Source organism: Oncorhynchus gorbuscha, linkage group LG17 (assembly GCF_021184085.1).
Source record: "Oncorhynchus gorbuscha isolate QuinsamMale2020 ecotype Even-year linkage group LG17, OgorEven_v1.0, whole genome shotgun sequence".
In the NCBI taxonomy this organism is placed as follows: Eukaryota; Metazoa; Chordata; class Actinopteri; order Salmoniformes; family Salmonidae; genus Oncorhynchus; species Oncorhynchus gorbuscha.
In genome coordinates, this window is record NC_060189.1 from 28,958,603 (window position 1) to 28,981,612 (window position 23,010).

The following is a 23,010-nucleotide window of genomic DNA, read 5'->3' on the forward strand; positions in this document are numbered from 1 at the left end:
GATAATTTAATGCCACTGGGTTCAATCCAAACTGAGTTCTGTCCTATGAAATCAGAGTTCAAAGTCTATGTAATGTCCCCTTCCTCAGTGTAATCATTGAAGAGCAAATGGCTAATGTTAACTTCCAAACTTTGCCCTACTGTAATGTAGGCATCTAGGGAGGCATGTGTTGGAGGCCTTTGTACACCAGTTGAAAAACCAGGGAGAAAGGAGCTCTCTGGAATTGGAATCATATGCCTGCCTCAAATTCATGAATGATAGATTAGATGAGTAAACCAAACAAGGTGACAACGTTGTGTTATATTTGAAGTTACCATTGATGTTCATACCATACCTGAGTGAAAAATGTAGCTATTTATTCAGAGCAGTTTGAGCACTGCTATGTGAATGTTTGATATCGGCCTTCCATTTTCTGCAGAAGTATTCAAAAGCTCCAATAACCAAAAATAGAATGTGTTTGCTGTTAACAGATGAACGCAATATTTCCTAAGTTCAGTATAAGCTCTTTGTAGCCCCAAACACACGCTATTTAAGACCTTGTTTTCTGTATCTCACCATCACAATGATCTAATCAGTGGTTAATGAATGGGACCAGAAACTAATCGCGTCAGGGTTACCACATGATCTTTCTATACAGAGACATTACATTACAGTACACACACCTCAACTTCCTAGAGAGACTACTTTACCGTAGAAACACACACATTAACCTCCTAACGAGACTATTTTTTATTTTAAATATGTTTTTTTTTAACAATGTACAAACACTTTTCCTATATAAGAACTGAAAAGCTGGTATAGGGGTAGGCACAAGGCCACCTGTTGCTGAAGAACATTCACGTTCCAACAAGGGTATTTTCTAGGTAAAACCCAGTGGGAGGTTTTCCATGAATAATGCCCTTTAGTGTTTTTTGCAGACCATAAAACACCAGCCAAATGGGGATGCCGTAAACACTAAACTGAACAAATGAATGTCTCGAAAACTCAAGACCTCAAAACAAAGATCGTCCTTTCGTGCCTTCTCTATACTGCCTTGGTCGGTTTGGTTTCAGTTCACACCATGGAGTAACTCTTATCTCATGGGAAAATGTACCTTTCAAACCAATCATGCACACCGAGGCATGTAAAACTAGCAGTTAAACCAAACTGTCAAATGGGCCTGAGGGAGTGCAAGGGTGGTAGAACTCACAGGGATATAGAATGTATTCATCTTAGGGTCTTCATTGGCAGTGAAGAGCATACCTGTGAAGTTAGGAGAGAAAAAGAAAAGATGTGGATGAGTGAGATGAGCTAACGAAACAACCAGATCCTTTTCCCCATACTGAAGTTAGCATTGCTATAAACTAAGGTTATGCGGAACTGTACAAAAAGGCTCATTGTCTGCTGGTTTTGTTTGACTCTAGTTACAAGCCTAACTGCATGAACATGCAGAAAGTAGAGCCCACATAAACATAGGGTGACTATAGTAGGCATGCAGGCAGTAGACTAGTCAAATAGGAAATAGCAAAACCCTTGTTGGATTTTTAAATGTTAAAATGTATGTAACCATTACTGACAAAAGCCTGGCTTGCTCCCATCTTCCTTTGACAACAAATCATCCATGCAAATGGTTGTGCGGATTTGCTATTTACGTGAAATTACAGCAATTACATCATGAATGAGTGTCTTAAACAGTTTAACTCAAGTGCTCAGTAAACATTGCTGTAATTAGGCATAATTGCTGGTAGAGAAGCTGTCAACGGATAGAGTTGCAGTCTTATTTCAAAAGCAAAGTCCAAGCCATCTCACAAAGAAGCATATCCTCGGTGCAGAAGTGTTTAGGACTTGTTGATGAGGTCACTTGGCACCATCTAGTGGTAGTTGAGCATACTGGTAAATGACTACGAAGCAGATAAGAGTGCCTGAAGTGTAGGTCAACCCTCCAAGCTAAAAATCGGTACAGAAGCAATGTTTAGTGTATCTGGCTCATTACTCATAGAATGGACCAGTCTTTCTGAGGTGATTCTCACCAGAACCAGGATAGATGCACACGTCGTTGATGTTCGTCTGGGGCTCAATGGAGGAGAACACTTTTCCCTGGGGTGAAACAGACCAAAGATATGGTTAGAATATCTGTTATAGCACTGTGAAGTGTTAGTGGTCTCTCTTTCATCAACCAAGTGTACAATGACACAGACATGTTTAACATAAAAAATGCTTTTTCCACATATGGGCAATTTCAATTCTTCGCACCAACTCAAAAGCCTTTATAACCTATTGGCTCTTGATCATTCAAAAAGAATTGTCTAGAGATCATAGCAATCACCATGTTGTCTTGTTCACTTGTCAGTTCGTTACTTAAAACAAATAGATCACGGCCATTTCCACCGTTCTCCTTGTCCATGTTATCCAGAAATCTGGTAACTTATTTAGCTAATTTCAGTGTGATGTTTCTTTCCTTCCATTTGACCCGTAGTTGTGCAGGGTATATCAAAGGGAACAGGATTATTTTTTCCCCATAGCTTTTTCCATATGGTGTCAATTTCTCTGCGCTTCATGTAGAGGTCTCTGCTCATGTTGGTGTTGATGTACTGTAGATCCGTTGGTCCTCATACAAAGGTCCGACAACCAACTTCCAGGCTTGGATGGCCAGTCATAGAACTTTATCTTTGTCCCTATAGTTAAAGTAACTTTGCTATGATGCCCCTTGCTTTGCTGCTGGTGTCCCCTCCTGGGCAGCCTGTTCGAATGTGCTTATTCAATTGTGGGAGCCCGTGTGACGTTCTCCTGGCCCAGTAGTTGTGTGGTATTACATTTTCCTGGAATTCTTCCATTCCGGTTGTTCCACAGCTTTCGAGGAAATTTACCAAAGCGAGCGGTGACTGAAGTCGTCCATCCCGTTTACGTTGTCAGTAAGACCCGTAATGATTGTTTTTTTGTTCATCCACGGTTTTCTAGAGTTTCTCTCAAGCAATTATCGCTAGAAGTAACCCGGTTTCGGCCTCCTTCATACGTTTGCCCAGTTCAGTCATATCAGTTTAGATCTGATGTTTTCTTCATCTTTTTCTGTTAGTAGTGTCTCTAAACTCACTTTAGTTGAGTCATCAGCAACTTGGTCCATGACCGCATTTTTTCGCTGTGTTTTTATTTCTCGATATAGTATTTGCCGTAACAATGAGTATGCCAACATGATGTTTGTTATTTCTTGACTTTTGAGTCGAGTTCTTTCAAATTTAAGAGGCACATTTTTTTTAATAAAAAAGGGAATGCCAAGCGGATCACCTTTACCTTACTACCTCACGGTCGCCATACCGGAAATAGTCTATTATATATTATATTCTAAAATTTGCATAAAAGCAATATGTGCATTTTCCCACCAGAGGGGTGTTTCCTTCAACACAGACTTGTTGCAGATAAAAGCGTGTGCATGGTAACGTAGTGCACATAAAAATAACTTCAGTGGTTAAATTCCCATGTATCGAATAAAAAATACAAGTTAAATGGGTTTCCATTGCATTTTCAACTCTACTGATGGTTTTGTCAGTTATATAGCAAATGTGCCCACTGTGGTCTTGGCATGTGCGCTCTACCCAACAGCTCTCAGATACAGTGCGGGTATAGCCTACATGATGACATTATTATGAACAAAAAAACAGATAATTTTGATTAGTCAAACTGCAGCTAAGCATCATGTCACCAGAATAAGACTCAATGTTAATTTGAAAGAAGCATCAAGCGTGCATTTTCACCACCCTGTGAAGTTCAAAATGTTGTTGATCTGTAGCCTAATAAACAGCATGCTTATTAGTCGTAGTGGAGTACCACACAACATATCATCGTGTGACTCCAAGTTTACATCGATATGATTATAATTATATAAATATTTGTGCATAAAGGCGTTTACACCACCATTCCTCGCATAATTCAAGTGGAACTGACAGTGGTTTAACTACTTTGCAGATATGTAACAAACAGACAATCATTATAAATCAGTAAAAAAAGATCAAATTCCCATTCTATGCTTCAAAACCAACTTCATAAGAGGTTTTAAAAATAGGTTATATTTGACTCAAAATTACATGACAAGGAATTGTTGGCAGAATAGATGGATAGAGTTCAATGCATGATCAATGTAATTCACCAATACATTTCTTAGTAGTCCAAGAAAATATAGCTTTCAGGTTGTAAATCCCTGCTGGCCTGGTACATTGTTTGCTGGACTGTAACTAAGGTTGGGAATGTAAAAGAAATCTAACTAGCAAGGGCAATGATCACAAGGCCCGCGGCCCAAATAGGACACAAAAGAGAGTATAAATTAGTCTACAGCAACAACAAAAAAGTCAAACATAAGTTTAAATGTTACAAACCTATAGCTACATTTTTGTTACTTTGAATTATTCACATCTGCAAGCATAACAGCAGAGGCTGGACAAATATATCTCTCTTATTTGTTCTAATATGTTAAAACGCTATATACAACATTCTATGTACATACGTGGCCATATTTGGATCGCCAGTTTAGATCGCAGTTGTACTTTTTTGTATGTCTGGCCCGTGAATCCATTATGTTTTTTCAATATTGCCCATGCGCTGATTGAGTTTGACTCCACTGGGATAGGCGTGTCTATTTATGCAACTAGCTATTTAGTTAGCAAGCTAAAAACACGGAGCCTAATGTTAGCGAGCTGCTGGGAGGATGTCATATCATTGGAGGAGTGGATGAGTGACCGACTCTTCCCCCTTATATTGTTTTTTGGTGGCTACAGCTAGAGATGCAGGTGTCATTTGGTTAGCTAGCAAGAAATGTGAATCGCTTTGCTATGCTGAACTTGAACGACTATTAACTGTCAGTTAGGGGCTCGTAAGTAAGCATTTCACCTGTTGTATTCGGCGCATGTGACTAATAACATTTGATTTGATCCACAGTTTGCATATCTTTTAGATGTCAATCAAACGTATTTCGCAGGCTGGCAAGCAAGTTCCTATTCAGTTGTTCAAATGTGGGTTGGAAAAAGCATGCATTGGCAGGCAAGCTGCAGAATAACGAGCAGGCTACTATTCCCTATCGTTTCAGTGCAATTCTGACAGCCAACTAGCTTAAAGTTTGAGAGGGGTTATCTAATGTTCCCTCATTAGATTCTCATTCTGGCAAGCATTAGTTGTTGATCTTGTTGTTGTTCACATGTATAGGCAACTGAGGGAGAGATGGCCTAACTTTCATGGTTGTTAATATCAGTAAGACTGTGAAGTTTCCAAATGTAAGAGGACTCCTGTGGTATTTACATAAAACATAAATTCAGGTGTATTTTGTGGCTTTTGGCGAATGCATTCTAATGATCTAAAGTTCCGCTGTTTCAACTGCCTGTAAACACACAGTCTGGTTCAAAGTGAATGATGGCAAGCCTGTGTGGCAAATGGCTTATTTGCATATAAGCCTACTTTAGCTTGGATTGACTATGGCTATTGAACTTTCAAATGCCTTACTATATATCACTCCCAAACATTGTCAGATTTTTTTTATTTTTTAAACTGTCATTCTTCCTTGGGGTGTATTTGAACAGATTTTAAAATGTCATGTTGCTAAAACACTGTCAGTTTAACTTTAATTTTACCGACACAAAAAGATCTCACATTGTCTAGTGAATCTTGTTTTGATGACATTTGGAAACGTAACCGACAAATTTGTTGTGACATTTTTTACCCGACATGTACTTTACTCGCAAAAAATAAATTGGACAGTGCCCCGCCGAGTGGCGCAGCAATCTAAGGCACTGCATCGCAAGGTTGCGGCGTCACTACAGCCTGGGGTTCGATCCGAGGCCGTGACCGGGAGTCCCATAGGGTGGCACAAAATTGGCTCAGCATCATCCGGGTTAGGGGAGGGTTTGGCCAGGGGGCTTTACTTGGCTCATTGTGCTCTAGCGACTCCTAGTGGCTGGCAGATTAACGTGTTTCCTCCAACACATTGGTGCAGCTGGCTTCCGGGTTAAGCGAGCGGGTGGGTCATGTTTCATATGACTCGACCTCCGCCTCTCCTGAGCCCGTTGGGGAGTAGCAGCGATGAGACAAGATTGTATTCACAAAATTGTGGAGAAACAAGGGGGTAATTCAAAATAATAATAATAATTTCAAAGTTGGATGGAAACCTGGTTGATGTCTGGTTTCCCAAAACATGAATCAAATATCTTTTCAACATTCATAAACATTTACCGTGTCTTTGTTCCAGATCTTGATGATCTTGGAGTCCGCAGTCAGAACCAGGTCTAGGTGGTCCTGGAAGTTGACAGACTTGATAGGAAGGCCGTAGTAATGGTCTTTTACCAGCAGGGGGCGGCTAGAGCGCAGGTCATAGATTAGGACCTACAGTACCAGGCAGACAGATCGTCAATGGGGAAACTTGTGGGGAGGGGGTCATTTAGGCAGTTTTCTGCATTATCCCAGCTATTAGGACACACAAGACGCCATTGTAAAAGTTCATACCTGCCCAGTGCTCGTTCCCACAGCCATGGTGAGAGAGCCATTAAACTTGAGTGCGCTGACTGATGGCAAGCCCTCCACTCTAAAGACAAACACATCCAGATCATGGATTTGAACGATGGTGTTTTTCTAAATACATGTAACTGTTCATGTTCTAGTGTTGTACTTACTCTGTTCCCTCTGTGACGCTGCTCAAGGCACAGTCTAGCATCCCCACCCGACTTCGTACACGAGGGTCCCAGCACTCCACTTTCCCCTAGCCACCAACAACACAGGGAACATGGTTAGACACACACAGGCACACACACAAAATGATGACAATAGGGTTCAGGTTATGTCCGATCCATTCACTCATTATATGCACATAGGCTCCACCCACCTCGGCTGTTCCTGAAGCTAACAGTTGATGGACAGGATTGATGTCACACACATTGTGCTCCCTGTCAGTCAGAGAAATGGAAAAAAGAGACATGATCACACCATATGCATACTAACGAGTCTTGTAGTGACTGTATTTACTGTATTGTAATGCACAGGGGCGATTCTGTGTCAGCATGGCACAACAACAACAAAAAATGTCTCTCGGATTGTTTTGGCAACTTTCACATATAAACTTAATTGGAAGAAAGGATGTTTGATATGCTTTTTAAAATTTGTAACAAACCATTTTTGGAAACTCATGATGAAAGTTGCCAATATACAGCCCTTTTAAGACCTTTAGATGCAACCTGTAAGACCCAATGATCCGTGAACAGTACATGATACAGACAACACCTTATTGTCATTATACTCATAGTGTCCTCTAAAATAGGGAGTATCCCTAAATTCTGAAATACAATTTCACACATGAATTTACTCAACATTAAAACTATTCATATTAAAAAAGGTACTAAACAGAATTTCTCCTCTATGTGGAAGCTAGGTGAATTGCAAGAACACTGGCTGCATTCAAAACAAATATCCCCCTTCCCTGCACCCATTTCACTGTAACATTTTAAACATTGTATAATAATAGTAAAGACATCAAAACCTTAAAAATAACATATATGGAATCATGTAGTAACCAAAAGTGCAAAATCAAAATATATTTTATATTTGAGATTCTTCAAAGTAGCCACCCGTTGCCTTGATGACAGCTTTGCACACTCTTGGCATTCTCTCAACCAGCTTCATTAGATAGTCACCTGGAATGCATTTCAATTAACAGGTGTGCCTTGTTAAAGGTTAATTTGTGGAATTTCTTTCCTTCTTAATTGTGTTTGAACCAATCAGTTGTGTTGTGACAAGGTAGGGGTGGTATACAGAAGATTTGGTAAAAGACCAAGTCCATATTATGTTAAGAACAGCTCAAATAAGCAAAGAGAAACGACAGTCCATCAATACGTTAAGACATGGTCAGTCAATCCGGAAAATCTCAAGAACTTTGAAAGTTCCAAGTGCAGTCGCAAAAACCATCAAGCACTATGATGAAACTGGTTCTCATGAGGACCGCTACAGGAAATGAAGACCCAGAGTTACTTTTGCTGCAGAGGATAAGTTCATTAGAGTTAATTGCACCTCATATTGCAGCCCAAATAAATGCTTCACAGAGTTCAAGTAACAGACACATCTCAACATCAACTGTTCAAAGACTGTGTGAATCAGGCCTTCATGGTCGAATTGCTGCAAAGAAACCACTACTGAAGGACAGCAATAATAAGAAGAGACTTGCTTGAACCAAGAAACACAAAAAATGGACATTAAACTCGTGGAAATCCTTTGGTCTGAAGAGTCAAATTTTTGAATTTTGGTTCCAACCAGTGTCTGTGAGACGCAGAGTAGGTTAACGGATGATCTCCGCATGTGTGGTTCCCACTGTGAAGCATGGAGGTGGTGGTGCGTTGGTGCTTTTCTGGTGACACTGTCAGTGATATATTTAGTATTCAAGGCACACTTAGCCAGCATGGCTACCACAGAATTCTGCAGCAATATGCCATCCCATCTGGTTTGCACTTAGTGGGACTATCATTTGTTTTTCAACAGGACAATGACCATAAACACACTTCCAGGCTGTGTAAGGACTATTTGATCAAGAAGGAGAGTGATGGAGTGCTGCATCAGATGACCTTGCCTCCACAATCACCCAACCTCAACCTAATTGAGATGGTTTGGGATGAGTTGGACCGCAGAGTGAAGAAAAAGCAGCCAACAAGTGCTTAGCATATGTGGGAACTCCTTCAAGACCGTTGGAAAAGCATTCCTCATTAGGCTAGTTGAGAGAATGCCAAGAGTGTACAAAGCTGTCATCAAGGCAAAGTGTGGCTGCTTTGTAGAATATACTTCTTGATTCCATATGTGTTATTTCATTATTCTACAATGTAGAAAAGTCAAAATAAAGAAAAACCCTTGAATGAGCAGGTGTGTCCAAACTTTTGACTGGTACTGTATTTCACAGTGATTTAGATGGTACAATGATTCCCTACAGTATTCAGTTCTTGTTTTCTCACAAACTGAACGAATTGTGCAGATTTTTAGCAACAAAGAAATGACGATTTCTACTTTGTTTCCACAGCCACAAAGGCAAAACAGCTTTCCCATTTCGACAACAGAAGCCAGTCTGGCGGGAGAAATCAATAGGTGAATATCACAGCCAATCATAACACTGTGTAAGTAATAATGTGAAACACTATCATTCCACTATTACTGCAGGTATATTATGGATATTTTATGAACATTATGGAAATTACAATGCCATTTTAATATCTCAAAAGTACCCCCTTTGATTTTGTTTATTTGTAAAGACATATTGTTTTAAACAATATACACTCATTCAACTACTGTACATAATTCCAGAATGGGCTCTCTGCTGCTTTTGAAGAAATTAACAATTTTATAGATAGAAATTGACATTATATGATTGATACTATTCAAAAGTACCAGAGGCCACCCTGGAAATGTGAAGTGTTTGAAGAGTATATTGTTCCAAACAATGTCTAAAAAATAAGCAAAATCTTTTTTTTTTAAAAGGTACTTTTTATATAATCAGAATATTATGAATATTCAATATATGTTGAATAAATTAATGTGAAAATGTCTATTTCAGAATATAAACATACACCATATTTTAGAGCACACTATAAGGAGTATATGACATCAAGATGTTGTCTGTACCATGTACGGTTCATGGATCATAGGGTATTACAGGAGGCATCTATAAGAATAAAAGGGTCCTAAAATTGGCACTTTCAGAAATATATATATATTTTTTTTTAAAGAAAAAAAGCTTGTGATACAATTGTGAAAACCATGTTAAATATCCTTCCTCACAATAAAATTATGTGAGAATTGCCAGAACAATCTGTGACACCAAAAATATTTCCACCCAATGCTGTGGTGGAATCGGCCACAGCTGGCTTCATAAATAATGTATTGTTGATGTATACTTACACAGCATCTGTCTGAAGGGAGTTGAGGAACCTGCCCTGCTCCAGATTGAGTCTGAATATCTCTGAGCTGAAAAAGGATTCAGTCTTACTGTGCCCAATCAACATTAACATAACTTCAACTTGTCTTTATTTTACTGCTGCTCTTTAATAACGTGTTACTTGTATTTCTTATTTGTACTGCATTGTTGGTTGAGGGCTCGTAAGTAAGCATTTCACTGTAAGGTTGATTTGATGTAAAAGACAAGTCTAATGATACATAGGAAATGAAGACAGTGAATGATCCACCTCCTTTGGCTTTTAACCCTTACCTTGCCCCAACAAAGTAGAGGTCGCAGGAGGGGTAGTGGTAGGCAAAGTCCCTACCAAACTTGGGAATGCGTGTCTTGTAGTAGTGTCCATGCTGCGAGTGGAACTCCACGTACCGGTTACAGTGCAGAAACACCAACTACACAAACAACAATATCAGGTCACATTTGCTTGTAGAAGATAAAGTTTAGATAACTCCCACTGCAGGAAACAACCAAGTAACAGTAAGTCTGTCTTACCTTCGAGTAGTCATCAGACAGAATGTCAAAGGCCACAACTGTGAGGGGGAAAAAAAACACACTTTCAGAACTAGCTACAAGAAAAAAAAAATATCTACTAGTTAATGATTTTGTACAATGCAAAAAGTTTCTTTATTGGTGACCATCACATTATGGTAATTGTGTATGTCGGGTGTGTGTTAGTCACAAAACATGGCAATGTCTTAAAATTACGTAGACAACGCCATATATAGAAGAATCCTAAACGTCCCTTGTCTGTCACAAATGTTTTTAAAAATATATATATTTCAAATTAATCTGCCAATTGTCCATTGTGTTGGTCGAAATAGTTAATACGCAAACCACGCATACTAATCGAAGTCTTGCAGGTTGGTTAAGGGACCAACACATGGTCCACATGGTTTTGCCAGATGATAGAAATGTCTACTTCAGTACAAGTGCTCTAAAAAGTTGGGTAAACAATACTTTCCTCTGGATATTTTACTTTCCGACAGAGTAAGTTCAAATATAATTGTATTCAACATTCCGGCTTGTAGAGGACCTGAGAGGTACCTTTCCAGAATCAAACACTGTCATATTCCAGACGATGTACTTAGAAATTCAGTGACTGGTCCCCAGGCAGGTGTGTGTTTGCTTGAAAATGTGTATGTCTGGTTGCACCGTAGTTAAAAATTAAGGACAGAGTAATTGGTTCAGGCCTGCGAGCTTTCATTAGTGGAGTCAGGACTAGCTGACACCATCACTGAGACAGCTGGATCCTCTTCCTATGTACCAGTCACTCACTTCACAACAAAAGGAGGGAGGGATACTTGCAGGGATTCCCATAGCAAGTCAGAATTCCAGCCGACCATAGAAGCAGAACGATCACCCTACGATTATGTAACAATATAACTACTGGGTCTATCACTTACCATCCGAATCCAGACACCGTTCAAATTTCAAGGACAACTGATACGTGTCATAGCATCGGATCCTGGGTTTGTATGTGCCTGAAAGGATGTTAAAAGAAAGTGACAAATTCATATATAACAGCAATTAGTGTTTTCCACAAGCACATGCAGAAGCCAGCCAAATAGAACAATGATCCAGCTAAGATCCCCCGGGCTGGAGTTAAGGACTTTTTGCATCTCCATTTTGGTGGCGTCTGGTACATTCGGATTCCATCCGAAATAAACAGCTAAATTATTGAATACTTTATTGAGATTACCTCCCAGACTGGAAACATTTGTTGTTGTGGTATTGTGCTTACAATTTAAAATGACTGAAAATGCATGGATTCAGTGAAATATTCGTTTTTTGGGATATCGTCTAGGCCTATATGATCAGGACCATTTAAGTATGAGAACATTAAACCAATTTATTTTTATTTGTTTACATTTAACCTGTCTTCAAGATTAAAGTATTTTACTGCAAATTCTGAATTGCCACAATTGTTTGTTCTTCAAATTATGTATTTTATTAAAAAATAAAATGAAGTAAATAGCCCAAATTATCTAGAAAAATGTATTAAAGGTTCAATATAATAGAATCAAACAAATTGTGTAATGGGCAATTTCAAATGGAAAAATGGGTCTCTAAAATAACAGAACAGGTGCTCAATTAAGTTCTGGGTCCATACGTGTTAAGAGAAGATCGACATCAGCTAAATTGTTTGCAACTCTTTTTTGATTGCAGTATGTAATTCAGTAAAAAAAGACTTGTTTAACAACTGACCCACAAATATCTGCAATAAAGGTATGATCGAAGGAGGAAGCAGGTGTTAACCATGGTCTCTGATACACTTTGATGAAATCAGTAGACCTTTATCAATATCTTTGAAAATAACATATACAGTGCATTCGGGAAGTATTCAGACCCCTTGACTTTTCCCATTTTGTTATGTTACAGTCTTATTCTAAAATTAATTCAACCCCCCCCCCAATCAGTCTACACACCATACCCCATAATGACTAAGAAAAACGGCAAAAAAATATATATATATATCACATTTACATAAGTATTCACATTTACATAAGTACCCTTTACTGAGTACTTTGTTGAAGCGATTACAGCCTAGAGTCTTCTTGGGTATGACACTAAAAGCTTGGCACACCTATATTTGAGGAGTTCCTCCCACTCTTCTCTCCAGATCCTCTCAAGCTCTGTCAAGTTGGATGGGGAGCGTCGCAGTACAGCTATTTTCAGGTCTCCAGAGATGTTCGATCGGGTTCAAGTCCGATATCGGTCTGGGCCACTCAAGGATATTCAGAGACTTGTCCCGAAGCCACTCCTGCATTAACTTGGCTGTGTGCTTAGGGTCGTTGTCCTGTTAGAAGGTGAACCTTCCTCCCAGTCTGAGGTCCTGAGCTCTCTGGAGCAGGTCTGTCAGAGTGATCATTGGGTTCTTGGTTACCTCTCTGACTAAGGCACTACCCCCCCCCCCCCCCCCCCCCCCCCCCCCCCCTCAGTTTGGCCCGGTGGCCAGCTCTAGGAAGAGTCTAGGTGGTTCCAAACTTCTTCCATTTAAGAATGATGGATGCTCCTGTGTTTTTGGGGACCTTCAATGATGGGAGACATTTATTGCTATCCATGCCCAGATCTGTGCCTCAACACAATCCTGTCTCTGAGATAGAAGGACAATTCCTTTGACCTCACGGCTTGGTTTTTGCTCTGACATGCACAGGCAACTGTGGGACCTTATATAGACAGATGTGTGCCTTTTCAAATCATGTCCAATCAATTGAATTTACCACTGAAACTTCTCAAGGATGATCATTGGAAACAGGATGCACATAAGATCAATTTCAAGTCTCATTGCAAAGGGTCTGAATACATATGTAAATAAGGCATTTGCAAATATTTCAAAAAACCTGTTTTCGCTTTGTCATTATGGGGTATTGTGTGTCGATTGATGAGGGGGGGGATTATTTTATACGTTTTAGAATATGGCTGTAATGTAACAAAACATAGAAAAATTCAAGTGGTCTGAAGCTAACGAATGCAATGTTAGCTTTTAAAACAATTAAATCTGTTATCTTTTATGATATTTTGGAATAGAGTGAGACTATCACTCCACTAGCCTACATATTGTTTCTGCAATGAGGAGGATTCACCATCTTCATGGAATGTTTTCATAATTTATCTGCCGATAACCAGGAGCCAAATGAACAGCTCTCTTACCGACGCGATTCGGTAGCCTACTGATGAGTCCCCCACATAAAGTCAGGCAAGTCCTGCTGGACTTCATATCGAAAATACAAACGATATCTTTAGTTTACTTGTCCATATGTGATACCATGGATATATGATCAACTTTACTCAGTCAGTTCAACACCATTTATAAACTAGTCAAGCTTGCTGTTTGGCAATCACATCACAGTAAGCCCATGCACTAGCACTGCGTGGCTGTACATACTGCGTGGCTGTACATAAAACACGCAAAAGAAAATAAATCAATGTGGCAGAAAATAGGCTAAGTGGATTTCGACTCATAATTACCACATTATATGGGATGTGCAAATTGGCTCATATAGACGATGAAGGAACATCATGCTGGGCAGACTTTTTTTCTGACTTGCGAAATGGACAAACACAGCCTAATTTAGGTGGCATAATTCCCCACTGAAAATGAGTGTGCAACTGGCTGCATAGCTGACAGCCAGCGCTAGTGGAAAGCACTGCAATTACTTACAATCCTTTACTGTTCTACTCTACTAATATGCCAAATTTATCTGACAGTGACAGCAAGCCAAATCCTCACCTGCTGCTAGAATAAACTGCCCATCCCTTGACACTTTGATTGAGGTGCACACTGTAGGCATCTCAAAGTCCTGGATGAGCTCGATCCTGCGTTGGATGTCTGAGAAAAATACATTAGGAAGGTGACGCGTGAGCACAGGAAAATACACAGTCTGACAACTTGGCCGGCACACAAACACCTATAAGACATTGACATTAGTAAAATGAATACTCACCAACATCTTTATTTTGCAATGCCCTTTTCTTTCGATCTGAAAGCCACTGGGAAACAAATATTGAGACGTGTGTTATCAAATCAAATTTATTTATATAGCCCTTCGTACATCAGCTGATATCTCAAAGTGCTGTACAGAAACCCAGCCTAAAACCCCAAACAGCAAACAATGCATACTCTGGGTATTATGACAAGCTACTGTGTACTTTGTGAGCTCATACCCAATTTCACAGCAATATAAACCTCCATGCTTACTGGCAATAGATGCAGCTAGCTGGCTAGCTAACGTTAACTTAGTTGCTTGGCATGCCTGTGCTTCAAGACAAGACCGAGAGCAATAACGTTATAGTAGCTAATAATAAAAACGACTTGACTTAGGAGATTCAATCGGTTATCAAAGTAATATATATTAACAGTAGCTAACTAGCTTATTGTATTGTAAATTAGCTTGCTTGCTAAAGTTAGCTAGCTAGCTACTTTTGAAAACGTGTCTTACCTCTGGTAGAGACTTTCCGTGGCTTAAATTATAAATCTTCACATCATTCACACTGGATATCTGCATTGTCGAGGCTGTCAAATATACTTTCCACTCATAACACTAATGTACAATAATTGTAAGTTCTAAATATTAAAAACGCATGCCCCACGTTGCCACTAACAACAGGAAGTGTTGGTCTTTACTATTTGGGTCCGTGTGGAAGCCAAAAACAATAGATGGAGTTCCTTCTTCTTTTTCTTCGGTGGGGTTTAAGCGGCGCTTTGGCATCCAACGTCATGGTGCATTACCGCTATCTACTGTACTGGAGTGTGGGCCAGAGACAGGGAGAAACGAAATCCTGCCAGCCCTGTTGCTCTTTAAAAAAGATAACAACATATTCTAGACTATATCTAATGACTTTCCTCTCAATATACTCTTTAAACTAATTTCCTGTATCCCCTTCTCCCTCATACCATATCTCAGTCTCTCTCTTTCCCTCTGATACTGCCCACACTGTAGCAATACATGCTCCACAGTCTCTGTTTCCTGACAATAATCACACTTTCATGTTGAATACTTTCCTGTCACATTTAAGGTCTTAATCAACTGGCTGTGTCCCACCATTGATCTTGTAAAAATAGCCTCCTCTCTTCTGTCCCTTTCTGCAGTCCTCCCTAATTTTCCTCTGTACTTGAAATAAATGCCTGCCCTTAGTATCTCTATTCCACTGCTCCTGCCTTTTCTGCACCATTACTGTCCATATCAGGCTTTTGTCTCTGCCTTGCTCATTGAAACTACAACATCAACATCCCCACTACTAAGTGATTGTTTAACCAGTACATCAACTGCCTCGTTCCCCCTAACCCCCACATGGGCCGGGACCCAAGTAAATCTCATCTGTATAACCATCTGTCTAATCCTGCCATGGGTTTGTAGCACCTCATAAAGCAGGTCTTGTCTGCTACATAAGCTAAAGGACTGGAGACTCATTAACACTGCACATTAATCAGAGCAAATAACTACTCTGTCTGGCTTGTCTTCCTCCACCCACTGCAAGGCCAACAGTATGGCCATCAGCTCCACTGTATATATACAGCCAGATGATCTGTAATACGTTTCCTGACATCAACCCCAAATTCCTGCACTACAAATGCTGACCCAGTATATCCTGTCCTCCCAGTACATCCTGTCCTTCCACAAAATCCTAATACACAGTATGCAGACGTCTCTTAAACAAATCAGATGGATCAACACTCTCCCTATCTTTCTGTAGTCTCTCCAACACTTCTAGATCAACTACTGGAAGTGGGAGTAGCCATGGTGGATTTACAGGAATAGCTACCGTTGGACTAAAGAACCCTTCCATACAGTCCCACCTCCTTCACCTGGGTATTACTCACCCAAAGCTTGTGTTCTGTCTCCCCTAATGTTCCCAGCATGCTTGTAAAATCCCTTTTGCAGGATGAGACACCCCATGTCCCTGTAGGTTGTCCTAATAATTAATTACCAGCTGCTGTCTCCTAATCTCAATTCCATATCCCCCATCTCCACCTGTAGTGCAGCCACTCGGGACGTCCGAAACATCCCACTACATATTCTGAGTCCTTGCCCCTGTATGACATCTAGCCTTTCCAATGAGGTCCGGGCTGTCGAACCATACGCTATACTGCCATAGTCTATTATAGATCGGATCAATGCAACATACATGGTCCTCCATGAGGAACGCCCAGCCCCCCACTCCTTCCCTGCCAGACAGCGCATCACATTTAGCACCTTCTTACACTTTCCCACCCTTCTCTCAATGTGTTCGCACAGGTCAGTCTAGTGTCAAAGTATACCCCAAGGAACCTGAAGGCCCCCACCTTCTCCAAGTTTCTCCCATATAACCTCATGCATACCTCATCTCCCACCTTCCTCCTGGTAAAGCACACTGTCTGAGTTTTCTGTACAGAGAACCTGAATCCCCACATTAATGCCCACCTCATCAATTGCTTCCTGTACCTTCCTGACTATGTATGGCACATTTCTTCCCCTCTTCCATAAGGCCCCATCATCTGCAAATAATGACCTCCCAATATCTGGTTGTACCTGAGAGTAAAAATCACTGATCATGATTGAGAACAACAGAAGACTAATCACGCTCCCCTGTTTACTGTAAGACTTTTCTGTCATTTTAACAGTAAAACACTGTAGGATGCACTGTACAATACCATAAAATGTTTTACATGTACATTGCAGTACATTATGGGTATGTCATGAGTCCGACCGAGGGTGGTTCCCCTTCCCGGGCGGGTGGCGCTCGGCGGTCGTCATCACCGGCCTATTAGCTGCCACTGATTGTTTTTCCTCCCCCTCCTTGTATGTTTAGTGGTAGCACCTGTTTATGTTTAATTAGTTTGTCTTTATTAGACAGCCGGCCCGCCTGGTTGTTGTGCGGGATTATTTCATTGTAAACCTTCGGCTCTGTTGTAGAGGTACGTGCTTAGTGCCTAGTCGTGATTTTTTCTATTGTACTTTTTCCCCTGTGTTTGGGAAAGTTACTTTTGTGTGCACCCTGTGGTGCGTTGGTGCTAGTAAAGACGCACAGCATTGAACTCTGTCTCCTGCATTTGACTCCACACCCACGACACCCGGAGCATTACAGAGTAAAAGTATTTAAAAAATACTGTTATTAACTGCAATTCAGAAGCCTCCTGTAAAAATGACTCTAACATACTGTATTTCTTTACAGTAATAGCTTATGCCTACTGTAGATTCATGCTGTCGGGTGAGACACATGAAGCTCAGACTATTTTAGTAAATATCTTCTTGAAGCGGCTGTGAAGTGGAAGAATATTTTCAGCAGCTGATGGGAAAGTACCTTGCATTGTTTATAAGTATATTTATTGCTAGCCAAAGTTGAATTACTGCATGTTTCCTTAGCTAACCTAGCTAGATAGATGGCTAACATTTGCTAGCTAGCTAGCTAGCTCAAGTTGACAAAAGCCATTACAGTCTGCTCTATATTGCTCATAGATATCTAGCTGTGCGACCTAGAAAAACATCACAGAGAGAATATTGTGATTATAGGCTGTATCACATCTGTGCAATAGAGAATACACACAGCACAAATTCGTGACCATTATGTTTCCACCATTACTACAGAGAAAATAGCTTGTTTATTGCAGTTCAAAAATGATTTGGATTGATGGGCCGCATTTTAAACATATATTTTACCCGTATATTTTAAAACAGCGTTCCTTTTTCTGGCCCGCAAATTGCTTTTGACAAACAAATTGGTCAGAAATTTGGGAAGCACAGCCGAGAGCTGTCCAGTGACACAAGCCTACAAAACAAGCTAAACTACTTCTATGCTTGATGCGAGGCAAATAACACATAACATGAGAGCACTAGCTTTTCTGGAAGACTGTGCGATCACGCTCTCCGCAGCCGATGTGAGTAAGACATTTAGACAGGTCAACATTCACAAGGCCACAGGGCCAGACAGATTACTAGGACGTGTACTGCGAGCATGCGCTGACCAACTGGCAAGTGTCTTCACTGACATTTTCAACCTCTCCCTGTCTGAGTCTGTGATACCCACATGTATTAAGCAAACCACCATAGTGCCTGTGCCCAAGAACACTAAGGTAACCTGCCTTAACGACTACCGACCCGTAGCACTCACGTCTGCTGCCATGAAGTGCTTTGAAAGGCTGGTCATGGCTCACATCAACACTATTATCCCAGAAACCCTAGGCCCACTCCAATTTTATACCGCCCCAACAGATCCACAGATGATGCAATCTCTATTGCACTCCACACTGCCCTTTCCCACCTGGACAGAAGGAACATCTATGTGAGAATGCTATTCAGTGACTAGAGCTCAGCGTTCAACACCATAGTGCCTTCAAAGCTCATCAATAAGTTAAGGACCCTGGGACTAAACACCTCCCTCTACAACTGGATCCTGGACTTCCTGATGGGCCGCCCCCAGGTGGTAAGGGTAGGTAACAACACATCCGTCACACTGATCCTAAACACAGGGGCCCCTCAGGGCACGTGCTCAGTCCCATCCTGTACTGCCTGTTCACTCATGACTACACGACCAGGCACGACTCAAATACCATCATTAAGTTTGGCGATGACACAACAGTGGTAGGCCTCATCACCGACAATGATGAAACAGCCTATAGGGAACAGATCAGAGTCCTGGCCCAGACCCAGGCTCTGTTGTAACCGGCCACGACCGGGAGGTCCGTGGGGCGATGCACAATTGGCCTAGCGTCGTCCGGGTTAGGGAGGGCTTGGCCGGTAGGGATGTCCTTGTCTCATCGCGCATAAGCGACTGCTGTGGCGGGCCGGGCACAGTGCACACTAACCAAGGTTGCCAGGTGCACGGTGTTTCCTCCGACACATTGGTGCGGCTGGCTTCCAGGTTGGATGCGCGCTGTGTTAAGAAGCAGTGCGGCTTGGTTGGGTTGTGTATCGGAGGATGCTTAGACACAGCTACTCATCCGTAGCTTGGATAGAAAGGGATTTCTTTGTCTTCAAACTTGAGTTGCGTTCTGGGTTCGTTTACTTTTTTTAGACCTTGCTGCAGCTGGGGTCACATAGTCCTGTCGTAAATTCTATACTCACAGGTTTTATACCCTTGGGTCAGATGTGGGCGTAACCGCTTTTAGGGCAATTCTCTGGGCGTACCAAGTTAATGAGGCAAGGTCTAAGTTTTTCTCAAATCCAATTTTAGACAACTAACTTCACATTTCATCTTTCCCAAAACATTCTCTTTGATTTGGATATTTTCCATACAACGTACAATGTATAAACATCAAACATATACTAGGAAAACTCTTCAGGTTACAATGTTTTCGTAATAACGTCATCTTTTAACCTTTAATAACAGAACAAAAATGACATACATTTTCATATTCCATCTATCGTCATGACCACCATTGTGGCTGACGAAAACCATTGTTCCAAAGTCCCTTTAGTTCATGTTTAATGTTCTGAGGCTGGTTCTCCATAGTAACAGGACAAAGGAATTTGTCTGTGGCCTGAGATTTACCAGGGGTGTGAGGGGCCATAAAAAAAAACACATCTTCAGACCCCTAGATCTCTCCTCTGTTGGGGTTGAGAGATAATCTGTAGGGTTGTGGTCTCCTGTAACCTGACTTGATCAGGACAGTCATGACGGCAGGTTGAGAGCTTCAAGTTCCTTGGTGTCCACATCACCAACAAACTAACATGGTCCAAGCACACCAAGACAGTCGTGAAAAGGGCACAACAAAAACTATTCCACCTCAGGAAACTGAAAATATTTGGCATGGGTCCTCACATCCTCAAAAGGTTGAGTTGAGTTGAGATACTGGTGTAATTTCGTTCAATGATAACGCTTTGACATTAGCCTAGCCCCCACCTGACTATAACTTCGTATTAATTTTGCTTGCTGTTTGGGGTTTTAGGCTGGGTTTCTGTTCAGCACTTTGAGATATCAGCTGATGTAAGAAGGGCTATATAAATACATTTAATTTGATTTGATTTCCCAGACGTCGGTTTTTAATTTCACCATGTGTTGTCAAGACACATAGGCCTATGTAATGGTTGTGCAATGCGCTCACCAACAAGTTCTACATCAATATCCAATCATCTCACTCACATCATATCACCTCACTTCAACTTCAACCATACGCAATATTTGTGTTTTAATTGCCCAAGACAACTTGGTAAATTCAAGTGATATTTGCTCACATAGCTCACAGGCGCTGCAGTAGCAGCGTGTGCGTGTGTGTGCGTGTGTGTGTTTGTGTGTGTTTGTGTGAGAGTAAAACAGAGAGAGATTACTTAATTGCCACTTGGTCATGGAAGAGCGCTGAGCGGGGTTTTGCACAATGCCTTTCCTTCTTTTTTTAAATGACTTTCTATAGGCTACCGGCACTTTAAACATTTCATGTGACCTACATGAAACACAAGTCTGTTTATTGCTTTTCGAAATTGCCTCCAGTTATTATACTGCGTCAAAAATAGCCTACGACAGCAGGAAAGATGTGGACAATACCCAAACCCCGATATAAGAACTGCAACAAATTGGATACAAGGGATGAAGCCGAGATGGCCGTGAACATTGGCGGCGTGAGGCTAGTTTTAGACGGCGATGTGCTTAACCGCTACCCGGAGAGTAGACTTGCAGAACTGATCAACTGCTCAACTCTGAATTACGACGTTATCTACTCACTTTGTGATGATTATGACCCGGGTAAAAAAGAGTTTTATTTCGACCGGGATCCTGACGCTTTCAGATGTATCATTGACGTGTATTACTTCGGTGAGATTCACATCAAACGAGGTATATGTCCAATTTGTTTCATTAAAGAGATGGAGTTCTGGAAAATTCACCAAAGCTATTTGGACGAGTGCTGTAAAAGTTACCTGACTGAAAAAGAGGAAGAGCTGGCAGAGATTGCCAACAAAGTTAAGTTTATCTTGGATGATCTAGATGGGGACCCTTCTGTCAACTGCTCAGCGCGGTGTCTAAAGTTCCTTTGGAAACTCATGGAGAAACCGGAGTCCTCTTTGCCTGCGCGTGGCATCGCCGTTGCATCTTTCCTCTTCGTCCTTGTGTCCTCCGTGGTGATGTGCGTGGGGACCATTCCAGAAGTCCAAGTAGAAGATGAAGAGGGGGACCTTGTGGAGCACCCGATGCTGGAGGCCATCGAGACAGCCTGCATTGGCTGGTTCACCGTGGAATACCTGCTGCGTTTTGTGTCCTGCCCAAACAAACTGCTCTTTTTCCTATCCTTTATGAACATAATCGACTTCATGGCTATCATTCCCTTCTACGTGGTGTTGACCCTTACTTACCTGGGTACGGCCATGATGGATCTGGCCAAGGTCCAGCAAGCGGTCCAGGCGCTTCGCATCATGCGTATCGCCCGCGTCTTCAAACTGGCGCGCCACTCCTCTGGGCTACAGACTTTCACCTATGCGCTGAAGAGGAGTTTCAAAGAGCTGGGGTTGCTCCTTATGTACATGGGCATAGGGATATTCGTGTTCTCAGCACTGGGCTACACCATAGAGCAAAGCCACCCGGAGACCCTCTTCAGTAGCATCCCACAGTCCTTCTGGTGGGCTATTATCACCATGACCACCGTGGGCTATGGAGACATTTACCCCAAAACCACTCTAGGCAAGTGCAACGCAGCCATCAGCTTCCTGTGTGGGGTGATTGCCATTGCGTTGCCAATTCACCCCATTATCAACAACTTCGTCAATTTTTACAACAAGCAGAAAGTGCTCGAGACCGCGGCCAAGCACGAGCTGGAGCTCATGGAGTTGCAGTCTAGCGATGATTCACTGATGAAGGCAACGCGCAAGTGTGGCGCAGCGGGTGCGTTGGAGAGCTCGATGCGTACCTCGCGTAGTGATAATTGTATACCACTTCTCGAGGAATCGACCAGGACTTTGAAGTCGAAAGATTATTGCTCGGAAACCGAATCATTTTAACTTGGTAAAGAAACATTCTATAGTGATGTGTTTCAATAGCTAGGTTTCCATCCAATTGGCGACAGATTTTCATGCGAATAGTCTAAAATCCGCATAAAAACAATATGGCATGTTCCCAAACAATATGGCATGTTCCCAAACAATATGGCATGTTCCCAAACAATATGGCATGTTCCCATCAGAGACATGTTTCCATCAAATTGAGTTGTTTTAGATCAAATGCTGTGCCTGATGACGTAGTGCACATAAAAATACAAGGTAAATGGGTGTCTATCGCATCTTCAACTGGTTGGTTTTCTCGTCCAAAATGTTGAGTTATTTGGCGAGTGTGCCCACTCTGGTACTGGCACGTGCGCTTGAGCGTGCTGGCGCATGTATATCCTACATGATGAGATTATTATGGACAAAAGAGCGAGATTCTTTTTTTTTAGCAAACAGCAAACAAGCATCGATGATCATGTCACCAGAATAAGACCCTCGATATTTATTGGAAGGAGTATCAAGCTCATCACCTCACCACCCTGTGAAGTTCATGATAACTTTTCTTAATCTATAGCCTAATAAACTGCATGCTTTCCCAACTAGTTATAGTGGGAGGACCACACAACATATCATTGTGTGACTCCAAGTTTACTTCGATATAAGGGTTATTATATCAATATTTGCGCATAA

The 23,010-nt window shown here is 41.4% G+C and overlaps 2 protein-coding genes across 2 annotated transcripts in view; one reads left to right on the forward strand and one right to left on the reverse strand.

Annotated features, from left to right (window-relative positions):
• Positions 1–15,081, reverse strand: part of nol10 (nucleolar protein 10) — a 35,352-nt gene extending 20,271 nt beyond the window's left edge. The window contains exons 1-13 of the mRNA XM_046309196.1: positions 14,875–15,081; positions 14,380–14,425; positions 14,166–14,264; positions 11,338–11,415; positions 10,427–10,464; positions 10,190–10,326; positions 9,883–9,948; positions 6,836–6,896; positions 6,627–6,712; positions 6,460–6,538; positions 6,190–6,339; positions 2,010–2,076; positions 1,190–1,242 (exon numbers count right to left, since the gene is read on the reverse strand). Coding sequence (XP_046165152.1) covers positions 1,190–1,242; positions 2,010–2,076; positions 6,190–6,339; positions 6,460–6,538; positions 6,627–6,712; positions 6,836–6,896; positions 9,883–9,948; positions 10,190–10,326; positions 10,427–10,464; positions 11,338–11,415; positions 14,166–14,264; positions 14,380–14,425; positions 14,875–14,940 — 1,026 coding nt within the window. The 5' untranslated portion in view covers positions 14,941–15,081. The remainder of the gene's footprint in view (positions 1–1,189; positions 1,243–2,009; positions 2,077–6,189; positions 6,340–6,459; positions 6,539–6,626; positions 6,713–6,835; positions 6,897–9,882; positions 9,949–10,189; positions 10,327–10,426; positions 10,465–11,337; positions 11,416–14,165; positions 14,265–14,379; positions 14,426–14,874) is intronic.
• Positions 15,082–20,880: 5,799 nt separating this feature from the next.
• Positions 20,881–22,338, forward strand: LOC124001399 (potassium voltage-gated channel subfamily F member 1-like). Its single transcript, XM_046308144.1, has one exon. It carries the CDS (start codon positions 20,881–20,883, stop codon positions 22,336–22,338), a length of 1,458 nt encoding a protein of 485 aa, XP_046164100.1.
• Positions 22,339–23,010: the final 672 nt, after the last annotated feature.

Excerpts from the sequence above, each read along its gene's own strand:
- LOC124001399 (XM_046308144.1), top strand. The coding sequence starts at position 20,881 with ATGTGGACAATACCCAAACCCCGATATAAGAACTGCAACAAATTGGAT.